General features: G+C 57.5%; 1 protein-coding gene across 3 annotated transcripts in view; it reads right to left on the bottom strand.

Annotated features, from left to right (window-relative positions):
• Positions 1–18,233, bottom strand: part of EML1 (EMAP like 1) — a 173,411-nt gene extending 155,178 nt beyond the window's left edge. For all 3 annotated transcript variants that reach the window (XR_009399216.1, XM_059373956.1, XM_059373958.1), the window contains exon 1: positions 18,039–18,233. Coding sequence is in view for 2 of the 3 variants with exons in the window: in XM_059373956.1 (XP_059229939.1) it covers positions 18,039–18,066 (28 nt within the window). In the remaining variant the exon portion in view is untranslated. The remainder of the gene's footprint in view (positions 1–18,038) is intronic.
• Between the last annotated feature and the right edge of the window lie 1,102 nt (positions 18,234–19,335).

Below are 19,335 nucleotides of genomic sequence, written 5' to 3'. Positions count from 1 at the left end.
ATCAGGAGTCGGTGCTGCACCGCCTCAGCCCTGCAGGCGCCGCTCCCACACGGGTTTTTATTCGTGCCGAGGCTTGAAGAGGTGAAGGAACACCAACGGTAAAAGCCAAAACCCGTCGACCATCTGTCCAGCTCAGCAGACGCTGCAGAGGGAAGCCTCGGGGATAGTGACGCCGACTACAGCCACGCTCGCTGGGCACGCGGGGGCCGCCCCGAGCTCTGTAACCCCGGGAACGGCCCAGGGAACCTCACTGTGAGCCCTCCGGTTGGTCGGCCTCCCTTCGCTTCTGCGATCGGTCCGGCTGTGTGTCCTGCCCTTCTCGCGGCTGAGCGCTGCTCTCCTGTGGGAATGCGCTGGTCTAGTTACCGATTTTTCACGTCGACAGGCACGTAGCCAGTGTCCAGTCGGAAGCTTTCGTGAACTTGCTGCTGCCAACATTCTTGTCTTTCAGTAAATACATGTATTTCTGTCTCTTGGGGCCATCCCTGGGAGTCGTAGGTGTGTTCCTGCATGCTCGCCCACACGTACGCACACACACAGACGTCTACAGGCATCCCGATGGCATCATTCTGCTTTAGCAGCTAATCTCGGTTTTCCAAAATGCTTTTAGGAACTGACAGTCCGGCCGGAAGGCGTGTGAGTTCCAGCGGCCGTGGCTCTTGCCCAGCCTTCGTAGTTGCAAATACAGGACGTCGTCTAAAGCAAGCAACGCCCATCTAGAGTGCGGGATCTAGAACGTGTCTGGCATCAGGGTAGTGCCTGGAGGAGGTCTCTGGGGGACTCGGGGGGTCGCATCCTGTCTCTTGGTCAGGGTACTGGTGACACAGGCGTGAAAAGTGGTGACACTTTGTGAAAAGTCACCACGCAGAGCTCTTACACACGCTCGCTTTGCTGTATGTTTGCACACTAAATGTGAATCTTTAAAGAACACACTGAGGGCACCTGGGCGGCTCAGTCAGTTGAGCGTCTGCCTTCGGTTCAGGTCAGGATCCCAGGGTCCTGGGCTCGTGCCCCGTGTCGGCTCCCTGCTCCGTCATGGGGAGTCTGCTCGTCCTTCTGCCTCCCTGCTCCTGACCATGCTCTCTCTCTCTCACACTTTCTCTCTCTCAAATAAACAAAATCTTAAAAGAAACAAAAGGACACTTACGAAGAATTCCAGGCGCAGGTGGCATTGTTGCCCTGCTGGGACGGTGAAGACGCCGACGGTCCAGGTCACTGCCAGGGGGTGGGGTCCCTCTCCTGACCCATCCCCACTTCTGTTCAGTCGTGGAGTTGGTTCAACCTCCGCGGTGTTTCTCTGACTGGCCATCAGTTTCCGCCGGCGTCAACCCTCAGGCTGGATGGCCCCCAGCTTGCCTGTGGCTCCCCCAGGTCGGGTGTTGGTCGATCGGTGGCCCTTGGGCAGCATCTGAACCCCCTCCCTGTACTTACTGGCTGAAGACAAGGACAGAGTGAGACACGGTTTGCTCAGCCGGATGCGGGATGGGTGATGCCAGTGTGGGGACCGTCGGGCTCAGGATGGGTGCTTCCTTGGTGGGGACAAAACGAGCAGTGGGGCTGTAAGCGTGTGTCTGGGGGCAGAGCGGGCTCCCATCCTGACTTCGAGGCCCTTTCAGTGAGGCTGGGGAGGGAAGCGCGTTTCCTGCCGTGGGAGGCTAGTCGTGTGGACGAGGGACGGGTCGGTAGCTGCCCTCCATGTGACATGACGGAAGAATTAAATTAGTAGATGGATGAAATTCAGTTCCTTTGAGCAGTGACTTTTTAAATCCCTTCGCAGTGACGCCCAAACAGAAGGGAATGGTTCCAGGCACTCGGTTCCGCAGTCATTAGAAGCAGTAATTCTAGAGTTGACACAGCAACGTGAGAAACACTCAGGAGGTGATGGTGAGACCGAGGGACGGGAGACGCCCTCTAACGGGTGGCTTGTGGGCACCGTCCTGCTCAGCAACCGGCGTGGCGGGGAGGGAAGCCCGCAGGCCAGCACGCGGCATCTCCAAACGAAGGGACCGCCGTGATAGTGGTTTCTTGTTCTCTGCGTCTCGAACTTTCCGTAGAGGTTTTGCTTCTTGTAAGTGTTTGGGAGTTTATTTTTTGAAAGATGGAATGGTTTCAGCCTAGGTTTTAGCGCTCTCCGAACCTGCAGTGCCGCCTCCCAGCCACTCACCAGGACAGGCCCTTCCCTCTCCGGCTGAGGCCTGGGTCATGACCAGGAAGGCAGGAAAGGAAGGAAGGCTCTGTTGTACCCATACACAGAGGCTGTGAGTAGCAGAAAAGGAGCTGCCAGTCCCAGAAGGATGTAGACAGAAAAACACAACCCCCCGGCGCAGCACTATCCTCAAGGGTGGCTGAGGTGTGACCCGTAAGACATGGAGGAACATCCGGAAAGGCCCGGGGAAGATGGGCCCAGGGGTCAGCAGCTGGGCAAGAGGAGGGACGGACACGGGGGAGGGGCGGCCTCCATCCCGCCGAGCAGACCATGCAGAGCTCACCTTGAACCCTGACTGCCCCTGTGCCCACTGCTCACATGGCAACCATCTGGGAGGCCGAGGGTGGCTCTGGGGGAGGGCAGTGCCTGTGCTCTCCCCAGACACCTCCTTCCCTTCCTGCTACCCCCTGGGTCCTACCCTGACTCTCAGCCCAGGGCTCATTGCAAGATGCGGGGCCCCTGGGACCGGAGCACGCTCCCATTCAGAGGGATACGAGCCCTTGAAATCTAAACAACATGTAAATCACACGTCTGGGCGTCAGCTTTTCAGCTGTGGGAGACTCTGTGCGGTCCGACTATCAAGGTCTACGATTCTGAAGCGAGTTCCCGGGGGGTGGTGAGGGCACACCTGCTCTGCCCCCTCCGGACGCGCCAGCCTTGCCAATTTAAAGAAGCAACAGCCAAGTAAACTCCAGATTCTTAGAAGGCCAGAGTGCCATGTTTGAATGGAGCCCAGCGGCACCCCGCAATTTCATTGTCATGGGGAGGGAGGGCGTGCAGGTCTGGGCTTTACAAGAAGGGCTTGTGAGCAAGCCTTGTAGGGACCAAGCACTCCCCGCCTTCCCTGGCCTCCCCAGGAAGCCTCCCTATCGAATGCATAATTTATGAGGATGATCCATGCATATTCATGAGCTCATCGACTTCCAAGGCCAGTGGCTGTCTCTGAAAAATCTCCCATAATGAATTATTGCATGGGAAGCTGCGGGCTGGGCTCAAAGCAGGACTCAGTCCTCAAAATTACTATTATCTCTAAAACTTGCTTTGAAGAAAATGCTCCCAACTGTGCCTACCTCTGGTCAAATGTGGGGGAGGTGCCAGAACGGAGCCTCCACCATGGGAACCCTGGAACCCCCAGGCTGCACAGAGAGGGGTGCACCAGTAGCATTTCAGGGAAACCGAGGCAAGTCTCCCTTCAGCCTGGAAAAAGCAACGTGGGTAGAACTCTGGAATAAGCCCTCTTAAGGCTCTGTTCACATAATAGCAGGAGCCCACAAGCCCCCTGGCAGGTTCTTACCCTGTCTGGACCTCAGTCTTCCCCATCTGCGGACTGGGAGGCTGATCCCTGCTCGCACCCACTCTAAGACGTGCTTTTCACAGTTGAACGCCTCTGAGCCTGGAGCGAGTTCACCCATCAACGCCTCTTTGGGCGTCGGGGTACGGAGGGCAGGTTTTCCCTTTCCTAGTGGTCCAGAGGAGAACGTGCGTCCGACAATCAGTGCGATCCTTGGCTCTGAGGAGCACAGGCATCCTTCATCCTGCTGAGCTTGGCAGACACCGCGATTTTTACAAACGAGCGCTGTGGCCATCCTGTGTCGGGCAAGTCTCCTGGTACCATTCTCCCAACCACATTCGCTCACTTCATGTCTCTGGGTCCCGGTCTGATAATTCTCTAGAAATTTCATTATTCTTCTTGTTATTCTTGTATTTGTTAAGGTGATCGGGGCTCAGCTGCCTGGGTGGCTCAGTCCATTAAGTGTCTGCCTTCAGCGTGGGTCATGATCCCAGGGTCCTGGGATCCGGGCCTGTATCAGGTTCCCTGTGCAGGGGGGAGTCTGCTTCTCCCTCTGCCCCTCCCCCCTGCTTGTGTGAGCTCACACTCTCTCTCTCACAAAAATAAATAAGTGGGTAAATCTTTAAGAAAAACAGGGGATCTGTGTTCAGTGATCAGCACCCGCTGAAAGTTCAGCGTGGTCAGCATTTCTTAGAAAGGAATATTTTCTAATGAAGGTACGTGCGCTGTTTTCTTGGACACTTCCTAGATCATTTATATATGCCATGCGAACGAAAACATCCATTTGTCTTGTTTTATAGCGACCGTCCCTGTATCACGGCGGTCTGGAGCCCAACGCACAGCATCTCCGAGGTGCGTCTGTGCAGCCCTAAGCGCTCCCTTCCAAAGCCCTGACTGCTCGGGGCGGGGAGCCCGGGGCTTACGAACAGGTGAGAGACCAGGGCCACCTCACGGAGTGCGCAGGTGAGCAGGTAGCAGGAAGGTTCCCCTTCCCACTCCTGGATTCGTCTGGGAGAGAAACCTGTGGGCAGAAATCCTGAAGTCGACATTTGATTCGGTGCGCTTTGTGGTGTTTGAAGAGTGAAATAAAGGCCGGTTTAACTTAGATGTTGGAGTAGGCGTGGGAGGGAGTGTAGAAGTTTTCCCAAACTAGTCACAACCTGGTTAAAATGTTACTCACGAAACCCAAGACAGTGATTCAGCTAATACCCCATCTGGCATTTCTTGCTTACAAGCAACTCACATGTGACTCAACTTTGATTCTGCTTTATTAAACATTAACCAGCACACTTCCTGAGCCCAATAAAAAGCAGTCTTGAAAGCCTCACCACGCAGGAGCATGTGTGTATGTCTGTGATTGTACGTATGTGTGCATATGCGTGTGTGTGCATGTGTGCATGTGTGTGCGTGTGTGTGTGCAGTGGGCAGGCTCGTCCACGAGCACCCAGGGTGTGTGGCCTGCATGTGTGCAGGGTTTGGCCTTGTTGATGTGTGACCTGTGCTGTCACCCGGGGCCCCAGGCTTGATTTGATGTCTTGCTGTCACCACCTCGTGATCCTTGATGATTCTTTTTTTTTTTTTTAATTTTTATTTATTTATTTGACAGACAGATCACAAGTAGGCAGAGAGGCAGGCGGAGAGAGAGGAGGAAGCGGGCTCCCCACCGAGCAGAGAGCCCGATGCAGGGCTCGATCCCAGGACCCTGGGATCACGACCTGAGCCGAAGGCAGAGGCTTTAACCCACTGAGCCACCCAGGTGCCCCTCCTTGATGATTCTTGAACAGGGCCTGCGTGTTCATTTTGCACGGGGCCCTGCAAATTATGTGACCGGTCTGGGTGTATGTGCGTGCGTGTGTGTGTACGTGTGTGTGTCTGCACGTCTGGCTCACTTGTCCCGGGCAATGTGGGCGTGAGCATATGGATGAGGAGCATGTGTGAGGACTGGAGAGCGTGAACACGAGGAGGGTGTGGAGAACCTCACAGATGGGCCAAGGGGGGCGGAGACCGGGACCGTGAGCCACAGGGGAAGCCCGAGATGCAGATCCCAGGAGCCTGGGTGGGGCTCAGGAATGCACCGTTCTGGGCAGCACCCCCACCCCACGCAGCTGTAAGGACCAAAGTTTGAGAACCCCAGGCTATACATTTGGAGCACTGAAAAGTGAGGCCTGCGATCCTCTACAGGGAGGTTTTAGAACATCCCGGAGCTCCAGCCAGCTCACCACCCACCCTAGCATCTCAAGTTCAGGTTCTTAAAGGAACAGAAGCCTGCCAGGAACACCAAGGAGTGGTTGGACACCAAGGCTGCTAACCTCAGGGAACCCCGGCCAGAGGCCTCCCTTGGCTGCCTGGGCCCTGAGCCAAGCAGTGACTCATGCTGGAGGGGGACGGAGTGGCCTTGAGGGCCAGCCCTCCCCTCCCACCTCCCTGCAGCACAGGGCGGGGCCAGACCTGCTACTCGTGACTTCTCCGGTTGATCGGTGGGGGGTCTCGCCGTGGACCCTGTTCCTTGGTGCCATGCTCCTGCCCGTGTTCTGGGCCTGGCATCCCACACCCAGAGCCGCCCTGAATCTGAGTGATGATGGTCATCGGCAACACCTGTCCCCGTGGTGCCATCTCCAGCAGCACAGGGAAGGGTCCTCAGGGCTGGTGCTGACCCTTGGACTGATGGCACCTGGTGACCTCACCCAGGGTAATTCCCTTCCGGAGTTCCATTTCACTGAAAGCCGTCCAGGGTCAAGACGCTATCCCTTCGCTGAGTACAGTAATGGCAGGGAGAGGGCGACCCCTCACCAGCTGGCGACCTGGCAGGTTCCTTGAGCTCTCCGAGCCTCAGTTTCTTCGCCCCTGTGCCAACTCTCTGCTGGGGCTTGACTCCTACCCTCTGCCTTCCTCGGGCACACCTCCTCCAGGCAGCCCCTGCTTGACCAATGGACGCGTCTCAGTTTCCCCACCCCAGCCCCATGGCGAGGGGGCTATGGTGACTGAGCCACTGATCATCAACAGTGCAAATCAGAATTGGAGTCCTACAAGCTCCGGGGACCAGGAAAAGCCCCCCGTTTCCCTGGAGGGGAAGTGGCCCTGCCCTGAGTGCTTTTTTCTATAGCTGCCACTGTGAGGCACCTACTGTGTGCCAAGAACCCCACAGACCCCCTGCTGGAGCCCTTGAAACCATCACAAGATGTAGGTGGGGATGTCATAGATAAGGAGGCGAGGGCTCAGAGAGGCTAGGCGTCTTGCCCAAGGACACACAGCCAGTGTAATCTGAGCTTGAAGCCCAGGGCCTTCACTGGGACCCTAATGCAGAGATACCTGGCCTCTCAGAGCCAGTGTTAGCCCAGCCTCAAGACCCTTTGGGCCTCTAGGAGCCCGATGCCATCTGAGGCTGCCTATCCCCATGGTTCCTCCCTCCGCTTCCCGACATAGCCCCGGTGGCAGGGGGCCCAGTGCCAGCCCTTCCATTATTCACGCCTCCCTTCGGCCGCCAGCAGGGACCTGGTCCAGAGGCTCAGGCTTTGCCAGGAGAGATAAGGCGCCAACACCTGACTCGTCCTTCTCTGAGCTCCATCTCGATTTTCCCAGAGAACACAAAGGCTTGTTGTTCCTGGCCCAGTGCCGCAAGTTGGACCTCCTTCTCATGAAAGGAAGAGAAGCCATTAGCAGGATTAAGAGCGGTTAGATGTTTTTAAAAAGACTGATTAGATTTACAGCTTTTCCTTGTGACCACCTGTCCCCCTGTAACCACGCCGGTGTCTGAGAGGCAGGCGCGTGCCATCTGCAGGGGTCTGGGGTGGGGGTGTGGGGGAGGGGGTCCACGTAGCACATCCCAGCCCCGCTGCTACCAGTCCCGCCTTAGAGGTGGGGAAACTGAGGCTCAGTGAGGTGGGGAAACTGAGGCTTGCTCAGACCACTCAGTGGGTGGATGGCTTTGCCCGTGTTCTCTGCCCCAGGACGGCAAGCTGACTCATCAGTCCTCAAAACAAGAAACAAGTGAATTCGTGTGTGCAAACCCGGCCCACCACCCCAGAAACTCTAACTTTACAGCTGGGCAAGCAGAGTTCGAAGACAAGAAGGCCAGACCACCAAAGGGAGCCCCAGGGAGTCGGTCTGCAGTCCCTGCGCCTCACCCTTCCCCCGTCTTCTCCTCCAGCATGGGGAGACCCCACCCCGGGCAGACCCCACCCCGGGAGTCGAGGCCTGGCCTCACCCAGAAGTCACGCATGCCAGTGTTGGGGGAAGCAGGGGTGGGGGAGGCGGCGTTCCAGGCTGAGAGTGTTCCTCTCCCCTGCAGACCGCACCCCTGCCCCAGGATTAAGGGGATGTCACAAGAAGGGACACAGTGTGGCGGTGTCTTGTGCCCCCACCTCCAGGGCTAAGGCTTCAGAGAGCACCCCCACTTCCCACATCAGGAAACTGAGGCCCAGAGAGGGAAAGGATTGTCCGTGAACCCCAGTGACGCAGGGAAGGGACGAGGGAGGTCCTCACATGTGACGATCCACACCCTCTGACCCCCAGTTTTCTTGTCCATAAAGTGGGAGTGAGGGTAAGCCCTGGTGGTGGGACTGTGGGGGAGAGAGAACAGGGTGCACAGAGGGGCCTTGGACGGGTCTGGACTCTAGTGCTTCCTTCGTAAAGGTCGCTGCAGGAGGAAGAGCAGCCAGCAGCATGGGGGGAATGACGAGGCCATTTGCTGAGCAGCTACTATGTGCCAGTTGCTGGGCACGGACGCAGACGTGGATGCCGCCCTCACCGTGATTACCATCTTGTAGGGGCAGGGCAGGAAGGGAGAGGCTAGGACGGAAGAAAGGCTTTGCTAGGGATGAGGAGGTGTTCCCGGAGGAGGAACCAAAAGGTGAGAAATGGCCCAGAAAGTGCTGAGTTCTAGCTCTTCGCTGTACTTGGGCGGGAGGGTGGGGGAGGGCTGGCCAGTCCCCTAGAGAAGCCGTGTGTGCCAGGTGAGGGGCTTAGACCACGCTCCAGTGGAGAAAAGTCCCCAAGAATTCCCACCCGCTGAAGTGTCAGGGGGCTTGGGTCACAGGGCTGGGAAGAGAGGTGCCCCGTGGGATGGGCAGGTGGTGGGGGGCGCCTCTCCGGGGGAAGAGGCAACACCCCTGTCTTTGCAGGCGGGACCCCCTCCAGGTGTTTGCCTGCCGAGCAACCTTCCCGCGTCCTGCTCCTGGCCACCCTCAGGCGGGCCCTGAGTTCCAGGCAGGGAAACTGAGGCTCGGCCAGACGCAGTCACCTGCCGTGCGCCTCCCACAGAGGCCTGGCTCTCACTTACGCTCCCTCTCGGCTTCCCTGAGGACGTCGTCCATCACCCTCATAATTTCGGGTTTATTTCCTTATTCAGGCTCCGCTATTTTTAAATTTTTTTTAAACTGCTCTTTCAAAAAGTCTAATTTTTTTAACATGTTATTTTTGAAAGGAAGCATCTCTTCCTTCTTGCGGTCAGGGCCCACGGGGCTCCCTCTCCCCCCGACCCTGCTTACTCCAGGCCTTCAACCACTTTCTTCACAGGGGGCGGAAAGGAAGGGGAGACAAGCTGCCCTTGGCCCTGGGCAAGCTTCGGTGCAGCAGCCAAGGGCGGTTCAGGAGGGAGGGAGAAGAGCAGGGCTCCGAGGCCAGGAAGGTATGGGGTGCAAAGCTCTTTCTTGGGGGGTCTGAGCCCCTCAGGCTGCTTCCCTGGGTCCCCAGCCAGAGCCCTGGGAGGCCACAAGCTTCTCGGGCATCTGTGTCGGTGCCTGCAGCAGGCTAAAGGCGCCAAGCTCTACTCCCTAGGTCCTTGGAATGTTACCATATATGGGGAAAGGGTCTTCGTAGATGTAATTAAATTAAGGATGGGGTGGGGGGAGGGACTCTCCTGGTTTTTCCAGATGGCCCTAAATGCCATGGCAAGAGTATCGAGGGAGAGCGGCACACAGGGATCAGATGCAGAGAAGGGGGACCACGTGACCGAGGAGGCAGGAACGGAGGGACACAGCCTCCAGTCGAGGGCGCAGGAAGAGACCAGGGATGGCTTCTCACCCGTGAGAGCAGAGCCTTCCTCACACCTGGTCTCGGCCCAGTGCGTCTAATTGCAGGCTTTGGGCCTCCTGAATGGTGAGAAAATTAATTTCTGTGGTTTCATGCCACCAAGTTTGTGGCTATTTGTCACAGGAGCCCCAGGAAGCAAATGCAGAGCCACAGCCAGACTGATGACCACCGCCCCCCCCCCCCCCCCCACAACACACAGAGAGGCAGAGGCTCCAAGAAAGGCCTGGTCTCCTCCTTCACTGGGCTGACACTCAAGTGTACAGACATCGAACAAAATAAAGCTATTCTCCGCCGGAAGCCCTGTCCCGCCTCCCTCCCGCCTTCCCTGCTTTCTCCTGAGCACCTTTCCCACGAGAAGGAAGCATGTGTAGACCCGAACCTTCACTCCCACCTCTAGAATCCCCCTGACACCCTGCCCTTGACCATGAGCACTAGTCCATTCGTGCTTGGCAGCCACCCTCTACAGTACCATCAGCTCCATTTTACCCACGAGCAAACAAAGGCCCAGAGAGGTTCTGTGACTTGCAAAGGTCACACAGCACTGGGTAACTGAGCTCAAACGCCAATGCCAGTCTCACTGATTCCCAGCCACACTCCTGTCCCTGCTTCTCGCCTGCTGCCCCGAGGGGCCGTGGATACAGTGGCAGCATCCACACCCAGCCCCAGAGCTTGGAGTCCCCTTGGGGCACGACCCAGGATGGCAAGCTCAAGGCCATCGGGGTGAACTCTGCCTTTCTCCCACTGGGCCCAGAACAGAACTGTACTTGTTCCCTCCGGGGCAGCCTAATGAGCTTGCTATCTGGAGCCAGGTTTGCTTTCCGCTGTGACGAGGTGATTGTGTTCCCTCACCTCCCGCCCAGCTCCCGGCTCAGGTTACAGCCACACAATCAGGTTGACCATCCCATCAGCACCTCCGCCAGGCCCCAGGCTCCTGCCCAAGCTCGTGCAAGGATGCTCCTGGCCTATTTCCAGAGCTCTCCATGGACAGACGGAGGCTTGCAAGTCCAGGAAGGGCAACATGACCAGCCTGGAGAGTAATCAAGGGGAGGCCAAACAAGATAAGAAACCCTTACAGGTATCCCTAGCCGGAAACCCGAATGGCGGGCAGGCTTATCTTCCCCGAGCCTGCGGTCTGGACACCTGCCTCATCTGGGTTGTACAGACGTGGCCGGCTCACTTGGCCGGCCCAGACGAGCAACTGGGGAAGAAATCACCAGGGCTGGACCCGTGTCAGTCACCGCCTTCTCTGATGAGGTTTGTCCCTCTCCTAAATGGGTTTGGAACTTGCAGAAACTTCCAGTTTTCTAGCTTTCTCTGACTCCTTCCGTCCCACCAGCCTTCAGGGGAGGCCCTGTAAGCCCAGACCGCAGCTTCAGGCAGGAAACATTTGCTGGGCAGCTGCTCTGGGCCAAGACCCTGGCATGATCTCAGTGAAACCTCACCACAGCCCGGGACGCGGCACTGCCCTGGTCCCCATTTTACAGATGAGGACATTGAGGCTTACGGTCTCAGAGCCAAGGGGGTGATGCTAAGGAGCAAAGGAAAAGACACTCCACACCACCAGTCGCGGGGAAAGGCCAGTCAACACCACGGTGGGACACCCACCCGCTCAGATGGCCGGAATCAAACAGGTAACAAGCAGTGTCGGTGAGGATGTGCAGAAAGGGGGGCCCTCGTGCACCCCTGGGGTGCTGTCCCTGCGGAAGATGGTCCAGGGGTCCTCAGAAGGTGCCACGGAGACACCCTCCAGCCCAGCAAGCCTGTTGGAGGCGTATGCCCGAGAGAGATGGAGACATCTGTCCCGAATCGTGCGCTTGTGTCCACGGTAGTGTTGGTCATCGCAGCCGAAACGTAGAAATGGCCCGAACATCGGTCACCTGGTGCCTGGATAAGTCACGTGTGGTCTCTCCACACGACCGGAGGACATTTGGCCACACGACGGATGAAGCACGGACACAGACGCAGGGGGAGACTAAAAACATCCCACGAGGGGAAAGGCCCCACGCTGCACGATTCTGCTTATAAGAATGAAACGGCCACAACGGCGAATCCGCAGAGACAGAGACGAGTGACTGGGGCGCCAGGAAGGACTGCAAAGGGGTGGGGGTCTCTTCCCGAGGTGATTAAAATGTCCCCAAGCGGGCTATGTGAGCGCAGTGGTACAACCCTGGGAATGGAGTAAGATCCACTGCCCTGGACTCGAGGTGGGTGAACTGTGGGAGATGTATGAACCGCCGCTCAATAACGCCGCTTCCAGAACCAGAAGTTACGGTGCCAGGTTGGGCCCCAGGGTGCTGCCTGGAGCCTGCAGCCTGAGCACTGCTGGGGACTCAGAGGGGCCTGAGCACAAGTCCCCTGAGCACATGGCCCCCCAGGGGCCTCCATGGGCCAGGGCCCCAGCTCTCCCTCACGTGGCAGGGCCTGGCAGGACCCATGCACACAGGATAAGCCTGATAAGTACCGCCAAGTCAGGTGGTCCACTGAGACCATGGGCCCCTCCAGAGAAAAGCAGAAGGGAGAGTGTTTTCTGCAACTGCACCGTGCGCTGACACGTTTTTCCATCTGAAATAAATCAGGCGGGAACCCTAGAAGATGTGTTTAAACTGGGGCGAGAGCTCTCTAAACAGTCTGGCTTCCAGGCGGGACTGTGGGGGCCTGGGCTCAGGGGAACGTGATCCCCAGCAGGGAGTTCTTCCATCTCAGCTTTAGGAATGCGGTTCATATTTAACTTATTTTAATCACTATAATATTAATCATATTAATCGATGAATAAAAATTATATTTACTAATATTAATGTTTTAAAATCCAGCTTTGTTTCTAGCTATTCGGTTGATGTCATCGACCCTTACGGAAAGGCATAGAGCCAACCTCTAGTGTTTGAAAATGTTGGGAAGCCAGGTCTCCTCTCATACGAAACGACACGCGGCGTTCACGACCACAGCCCTCCGGTTCCGCTGGTTTCACTCCTGCGGCCCCTCCTCAAGCGGACGGCGAGCCTCTGCGTGCGCGGCGGCGCGGGATCAAGGAAATAGCGTCTGCCTCAGAGAGATGGCGCTCGGACCCCTAATCCCCCTCCCCATCTATTCCCACCGTCATTACCCCTGAGCTCAGACCCCCGTTCTTCATCCCCAGGCCGTGGTGGCCGAGCGGGCTCGGGAGCTGTCCCGCCAGCACCCCTCCGGTGCGCGAGCAAATAATGAATCAATGGAGCTTCGCGGCAATTAACGGCTCATGTTTCTCTTGGTTATGCTTTTCCTTATTGGTGTGGTGACACAATCGCTCCGTCGCTTATGTCTGTGCTTTTAAATGCAAATTCAAATCTGTGGGAAAGAACACGTTTTGAAAAATCTTGTCCCTTGCTTTGTGACTTGCATGGTGGAATGATTCATAATTTGCATTTCAGATGCTTAAGGACCGCAGCTCCGATGATACACTCCCAACATTTCATAATTAAAATGGATTACTTTTTTTTTTTTTTTTAAAGTCAGTTGGGGACAAAAGTCCAGGGGGGGGGGCGGATATGACTGTCGTTCACAAACAGAGAGCGGTACCCCCACTCCCGGCCATTAGGTGTGGCCATGTGATATGCCCAGCCAATGACATGTCTGCAGTGGCAGGACGGGCGACTTGGGCGTGGGAGCATTTGTCTCCGCGGTGTCTCTGTCTCTCTGCCGGGCCTCATAACCCAGAAAGCATGGGTCCGTATGGAGGCGTCAGGCTGAGCTCCCGCTTAGGCAACCCGCCCAGGAGTTACCCAGATCCACAAAGGACTTTGCATGAACAGGAAATACACCTTTGTTGCTTTAAGCCGCTGAGATTTATGTGTTTTGTTTTTTGCTTTTGTTTTCTTCCCAGCACACATTGAGTCTGCCCCAGCCCTACAGTCAGCAAAAAACAAACGGTCTGCCTTTCAAAGATTTGAAATCAGGATTGGATGAAAATGGGTATCGCTAACTCATCTCAGCCACCAGTTTCCTTTATCTTTTTCTTAAGATTTTATTTATTTATTTAAGGGAGAGCCCATGGGGGACAGGGAGAGAGAACCTGAAGCAGACTCCACACTGAGCACGGAGCCCAAGGCAGGGCTTGATTCCACAACCACAAGATCATGACCTGAGTCCAAACCAAGAGTTGGCAGATGCTTAACTGACTGAGCCACCCAGACACCCCTTGGCCACCAGTTTCTGTCTTTTTTTTTTTTTAAGATTTTATTTATTTATTTATTTATTTATTTGACAGACAGAGAGAGGAGGCAGAGAGAGGAGGAAGCAGGCTCCATGCTGAGCAGGGAGCCTGATGTGCAGCTCGATCCCAGGACCCTGGGATCATGACCTGAGCAGAAGGCAGAGGCTTTAACCCACTGAGCCACCCAGATGCCCCTAGTTTCTGTCTTTTATTTTGACCCCCATGTGTTTTTACAGACCAGCTCTGGGCCCTTGCCAGGTCACCCCCCGTCCCCTGGAGACAAGCATCTGTCCTCTGGACCTCAGTTGCTAAGTCCCCTACCCCCCCATCCCTCGCTTCCTGAGTCAGCCTCAGCCTCTCTCCCCAGGACCATCCTTGCCAGCCTCCTTCTGGGCCTCTTGGCCTCCAGGTTCTGGCCCCTGCCCCACACACATTGACGCAATCCAGGTATCACCAGCTCGGGTCCTCCCTGGCTCCCTATTGCCCAAGAGATGAAACCCGAATCCACTTACCTGTCTAGAAAGAGGGAAGCCCTCATCAACAGGAGGGGACACCCTAGAGAGATGACAAAACCCCGAGACCAAGCCTGCCTCTCCTGGGGGAAGACACTTCCTTTCCAAGAGCAGGACCTAAACTAAAATGTTTTGCTTAAATCTCTTTGTAGACACGGCTGCAGACCCCAAGGCCAGATGGCAAACAAGGAGACTCAAATCCAGGCCAGGACGAGGAGGGAAAAGGAAGTGGGGTTCTCTCTGGGTTCTGGGGATGCTGGAGGAAGTGAGTGGGATATGGGGTGGCCTACTGCAATGTCAGGTCCTCTGCCCTTGGGAAATAACCCTTGTTACCAGGCAAAGACAGACACTTGGGGAGCCAACTATGGGACCTTTGGGGGGACCCCAGAGAGATGTTGGCCCCCTGGGTAAATTGGCTCAGAACAGGTCCAGGAGCTGCAGAGCTGAGGGAGAGGATAAAGACAGGGGACAGGCAGTAGCTAGTCTGTCCACTGTCTACTGCAATGAACCAAGGGGCCATGGCCTCGGGGAGAGTTTATGCAGAAAGACAAAGAGAGTCACTCTGTTGGCTGAGCCCTCATCACGTCCTCATCACATCCCCCAAAGCGAGGCGAGTGGAAACCCACCACTGAGGCTCAGAGAGGCTAAGTGCCTCACCCGAGACCACAGAGCCTGGGGACAGGGCAGTAGAGCCGAGATTCGAACCCTGGGCTCGGAAGGACTTGCCCTCGTTGCTCTGCTGAGAATAACAATGGCCTATTCTGTGGAGCTTGGAATTGTAAAACGGCTTTGCTGGAAGCCCTCCCAAACACGTGGGTTCTGCCCGCGCAGAGGCTGGATTCTCTTCCTGCAGAGTTCTGCCGGGAGGGGAGGGGCCGGTCACGAGGTCAAAGGCAGGAAGGGACAATCAACAGACCCAGAGTGCCTGGAGCCAGCACCTTCCGGCCCCTCCGTCCAGGCCACACCAGCCCTTAGAGACACTGTCTCCAGACCCAGCAAGGGACATGGAAGGGCCCCATTTTACAGATGGGGGAACTGAGTCTCAATGGGAAAGGGGCCCGTCCCATGCTGGGCTTTGCTCAGGGGCGGAGCCAGGTCTAGAATCCAGACAGCTGTGAGGGAAGCCCCTTCCCTGGACGGCGTGTGCCGGCTGGCAGCTTCCTGCTATAAATACAACATTGCCTCTTGGTAACCTTAGCCTCCAGGCTCCCCAGTCCAGGCGCAGGGCCACAAGTCCTGGAGTCGACCGCCTGCCACTCTGCTCCTGCCCCGTGCACTTTTCTGGACACCCTAACAAGGTACCACATTTTTGGGGGCACAGATTCCAAATTATTGGAGCCAATCCTGAGCTAGCTGCGTCCCAAAGGAGAAGGGCTGTAGTTCAGATGAAAACCACAAGGGCCTACAAGACCCCCCAGCCCCCACTGTGGGTGAGCGGGGTAGGATTTCCTGGATGGGTCTGGGGAGGTGGGTTCAAATCCTGACTCTGCCATGTACCAGCTGGACAACCTGGGGCCAGTCTATTTGCCTCTCTGAGCCTCAGTTTCCCTACCTGTATGGTAGAGTTCATGCACACCCTCCAGGGATCAAACAACATCTCCAAGGTGGCCAGGACAAGATGCAGCACGTAGTCTGTCCCGTCCATTCTCCTCTTTGGCCGCAGCTCACTTACTAGGGGACAGTAATTACAGTTACCCGTGCTGGCAGTAAGCCGGGCGTCATGTCAAGCAGGTTATATGCTCTCCGCCACTTAATCCTCATTGGGACTTGAGGAACTAATGTCCTATTATTGTGCCCACTGGACAGATGAGGAAACCGAGGCCCGGTGACCTTCAGTAACCTGCCCATGGTCACACAGGTCATGGCTGGGCAGCTGAGAACTTTCTTGCTACAGACAGAAGCCCAGGGACTGGTTTCTGAAAAGAGGTAGAAATCTTTCACAGTATCCTCCGGGACCCAACCACTGCCATGGGGTTGGAATCCTAGAAAGTCTTGACCTTCGGACAACACACTCTAGGAGACCCCCCAAACACGCACACACCCTTGCACCCAGGTGTTGCCTCTACTGCCAACCAGATTCCCCAGCAAGTCCAGCACAGCAGAGAAAAAACCATCCCACAGGGCTCTGTAGGAAGCCAAGCCCCACGCTCGCCCAAGTGACCTGCCCAGCCAGGGTGGGCACAGCCACCACCGCGCCTGCCGGCCCCCGCCCAGCTGACCCTCTCCTACACCGTACAGGGGCATAAAGGCCATGTCTCCTCTAGCCTCCTGGACACACACACACACATGCACACACACACGCACACGCACACGCTCGGCGCCCATTCCATCAGCCCAGCAGGCTAAATACTGTTCTGGCCTTCCTGAAATACCCCTCTCTGTGCGGGTGGTTTTACAAGCTGCTAAAAGCAGGGCCGTGTCCCTGGCGGAAGGAGAGAGCTATTCCGGGTCTGTGTCAGGTGCTGGCAGAGTCAGCCAGAAAGGGCCCGTCTGCCGCTCCCCCCCGCCCGCCCCCACATACCGGCTCCTCAGCGGACAATTCTTGGCAGCCTGGACCCCTAATGCCTGGCGGAAGAGGGTGAGGTCAGGCCAGTTTTGTCGGTGTCCCCCTTCCCAACGCACACACACTCTCGCTCTCTGTTCCAAATCTGACTTGGCCCGGCCCCGGCGCCGGGACTGTCTACCAGACACCATGCCAGGAGGACCCCACCGCTGTCCATCACAACCAGTCCAGGACCCCCAGGCTGGCCGGACCTGTCTAGGCACGTCCCCGCGTGGCGTTGCGGGACAGATAAGGACTCCAGGGGCCACGGACGTGCAGTGGCTTAGGCAAGAAGGTGCGGCTGGAGTGGCCAGACCGGGAGACGCAGGCTCCTGCCTGGGACTCTCCACCTGCTGCTTCCGCGAGGCCATGACTGAGTGCCCCGATACAGATCGGCGGTCGCTCGTTCTCACATTCAGCCTTCACAACCACCTGCGGGGAGGGCTGGCGCTGCCTTTTTTTTTCCAATTGGGGATACGGAGCTTCAGAGCAGGGAAGCTCCTTGCCCCAGGTCAGTCACCCAATCTAGAAGTGAGAGAATTGGGGATTTGAACCCGGGCCGCCTGGAGGAGGCTGTCTGCAGCCCTGGGCCCACTATGGCCAGCTCAGAGGGATGTCCATCTCAGACCTGCCTTCAGCTGGGGGAGCTGAGGGCAGCTAGCCAGCCGCACAGGCAGCCAGTCCCCTGGGGAGGACAGAGGGTCTGTGTGCAGACTACAGTCTCTGACTGGCCCTCTGTCTTTGTGTCCCGGGCCATTTCCAACCTAGGGGATTTGGGGACTCCTGGAGGGCCTGCCTTGTGCAAGCAGACCCAGGCCTCTGAACTTCCCAGAGGTCTCCGACCTTTGGGGAATCAGCCGGAAGCTGGAGGCCCCCCCACCCCAGGCACATGTTCACACACACTCATTTGCATGTGGCTCCAGGGGTCTGTGGCTCCCCGTGCCCAGGCACAGTCCAGCGCCCGCAGCACCATGGAGCAGCCCCCGACTCCCTGGCTAGCGGCGGGAGGGGTTCGCAGCGGGCACAGCTTCCTGCTCCAGCCCCACCGGGAAGCCCGCGGTGCAGCAGAACTTAGCTCCGAAAGGCCAGTTCCCCTTCCAGGAGTGCAGCAACCCCCCACCCCCACCCACCCCAGGCATCAGCTAGGAGGAAGGGGGTCCAGCCCCACAGCTGCCTGCAGCCTGGGGCGGGGGCGCCCAGTGCCCTCTGCACCCAGCAGCATTGGTCCTGCAACCGGAGCCGTGGTGGGTAAATATAGCGCTGCCACTCACCGGCCGAGGGGCCCTCGCCGTCTGACATGGTGCAGGAGATGGGCGGGCAGTCGGCCACCAGCCTGCAGGGACGCTCAGAGTCGTCAGTGGCTGTCACCCACCTGGTGGGGCTTGGGGCTGCCGGGCCTGCTCCGTGTCCAGTCCCCAGGCAGCGTCCCGCCGCAGCCGGCCCAGCGGCCCCCCCATGCTGGGCTGGGCAGATAAGAACAGGCTCTCGAGCCAGGAGCCCGCCGGATTGGTGGATAAATCTGGGCCCTGCCCTCTCCTGCCCTGGGCCTCTCCCGGGCAGCCTCGGAATGTTGCCTGAGAAACTGCTGCACCCCTGGGTACTTGGTCAGTCCCCAAGACCCCAGCCCCAGTTCTGGAGACCCCAGAGTGCCTGAGTCGCTCTCTCTGGGAAGGGACCCACAGCGCCGGTGAGGGGCTTTTATGGCCATTGTAGAAAAAGTGATGCCGCCCACTGAGCCCACGCCTGGTGCTGCCACACGTGTCTTCTCACTCGGCTATCCGGAGCAGCCATGACCCACCCAAGGCCACCCGGCCAGGGAGGGGTGTGACCAGAGCCGGACTCTGGAGCCCGACTGTCTGTCTCCAAGGTTACGGGAAGGCATGGCCCTCGCCTTTGTCTGGCAGACCAAGAGCAGCCACTTCTGGGCACCTCCTGGGTGCCAACTGTTCCTTGTGTGCTGGGGGTGCCGGAGGGGGATGGAGGTGATGGCCTGGGGGAGCCACGTGACCCAGTGTCCGGCACAGAGTGGGGACTCAGGAAATACCGGTTGGGAGGAAACATCTCAGCAAGTGCTTAGTATACACTTGCTGTGTGCTTGCCTAAGAGGTAGTGCAGGCCTTCTCCTGGGTCCCCACAAGGGCCTGGACCAGAGACGAGGCAATGAGGCAAGCGGAAGGCTTTGGGCTCCACTCCCAGAGACATCACCCTTGGGCTGGGCATCATGGGGCCCCCTTGGGCTCAAGGCCTACCTGGTTCTGCCTGCAGGGCACAGAAGGAGGGAAGTGGCTTAAAGAGGAGAGAAGCTGGTAATCAACCCCAATTAGATACAGGAGGGCTTCCTGGAAGAGCTGACCTTTGAGTTATGTCTTTGAAGACTACGAAAGCCTTTTCAGGGAAAGAGAGGGCATTCCGGGAAGAGACCAGCAGGTGCGAAGGTAAGAACTGGGGAAGCCTGACTGGAGACGGCCACGCATCCCTGGCAGGGGCTGGAGGTCATGGTCATCCCAAGGAGAGGAGGCTGGGACTTGTGGCTCCTCGGGGAGGCTTCAGGGCTAGGGAAGTCAGGGG

The sequence above is a fragment of the Mustela nigripes genome, chromosome 13, assembly GCF_022355385.1.
Source record: "Mustela nigripes isolate SB6536 chromosome 13, MUSNIG.SB6536, whole genome shotgun sequence".
NCBI classification, from domain to species: Eukaryota; Metazoa; Chordata; class Mammalia; order Carnivora; family Mustelidae; genus Mustela; species Mustela nigripes.
The sequence above is the reverse complement of the archived record's forward strand: the minus strand, read 5'-3'. Positions and strand labels throughout refer to the sequence as shown.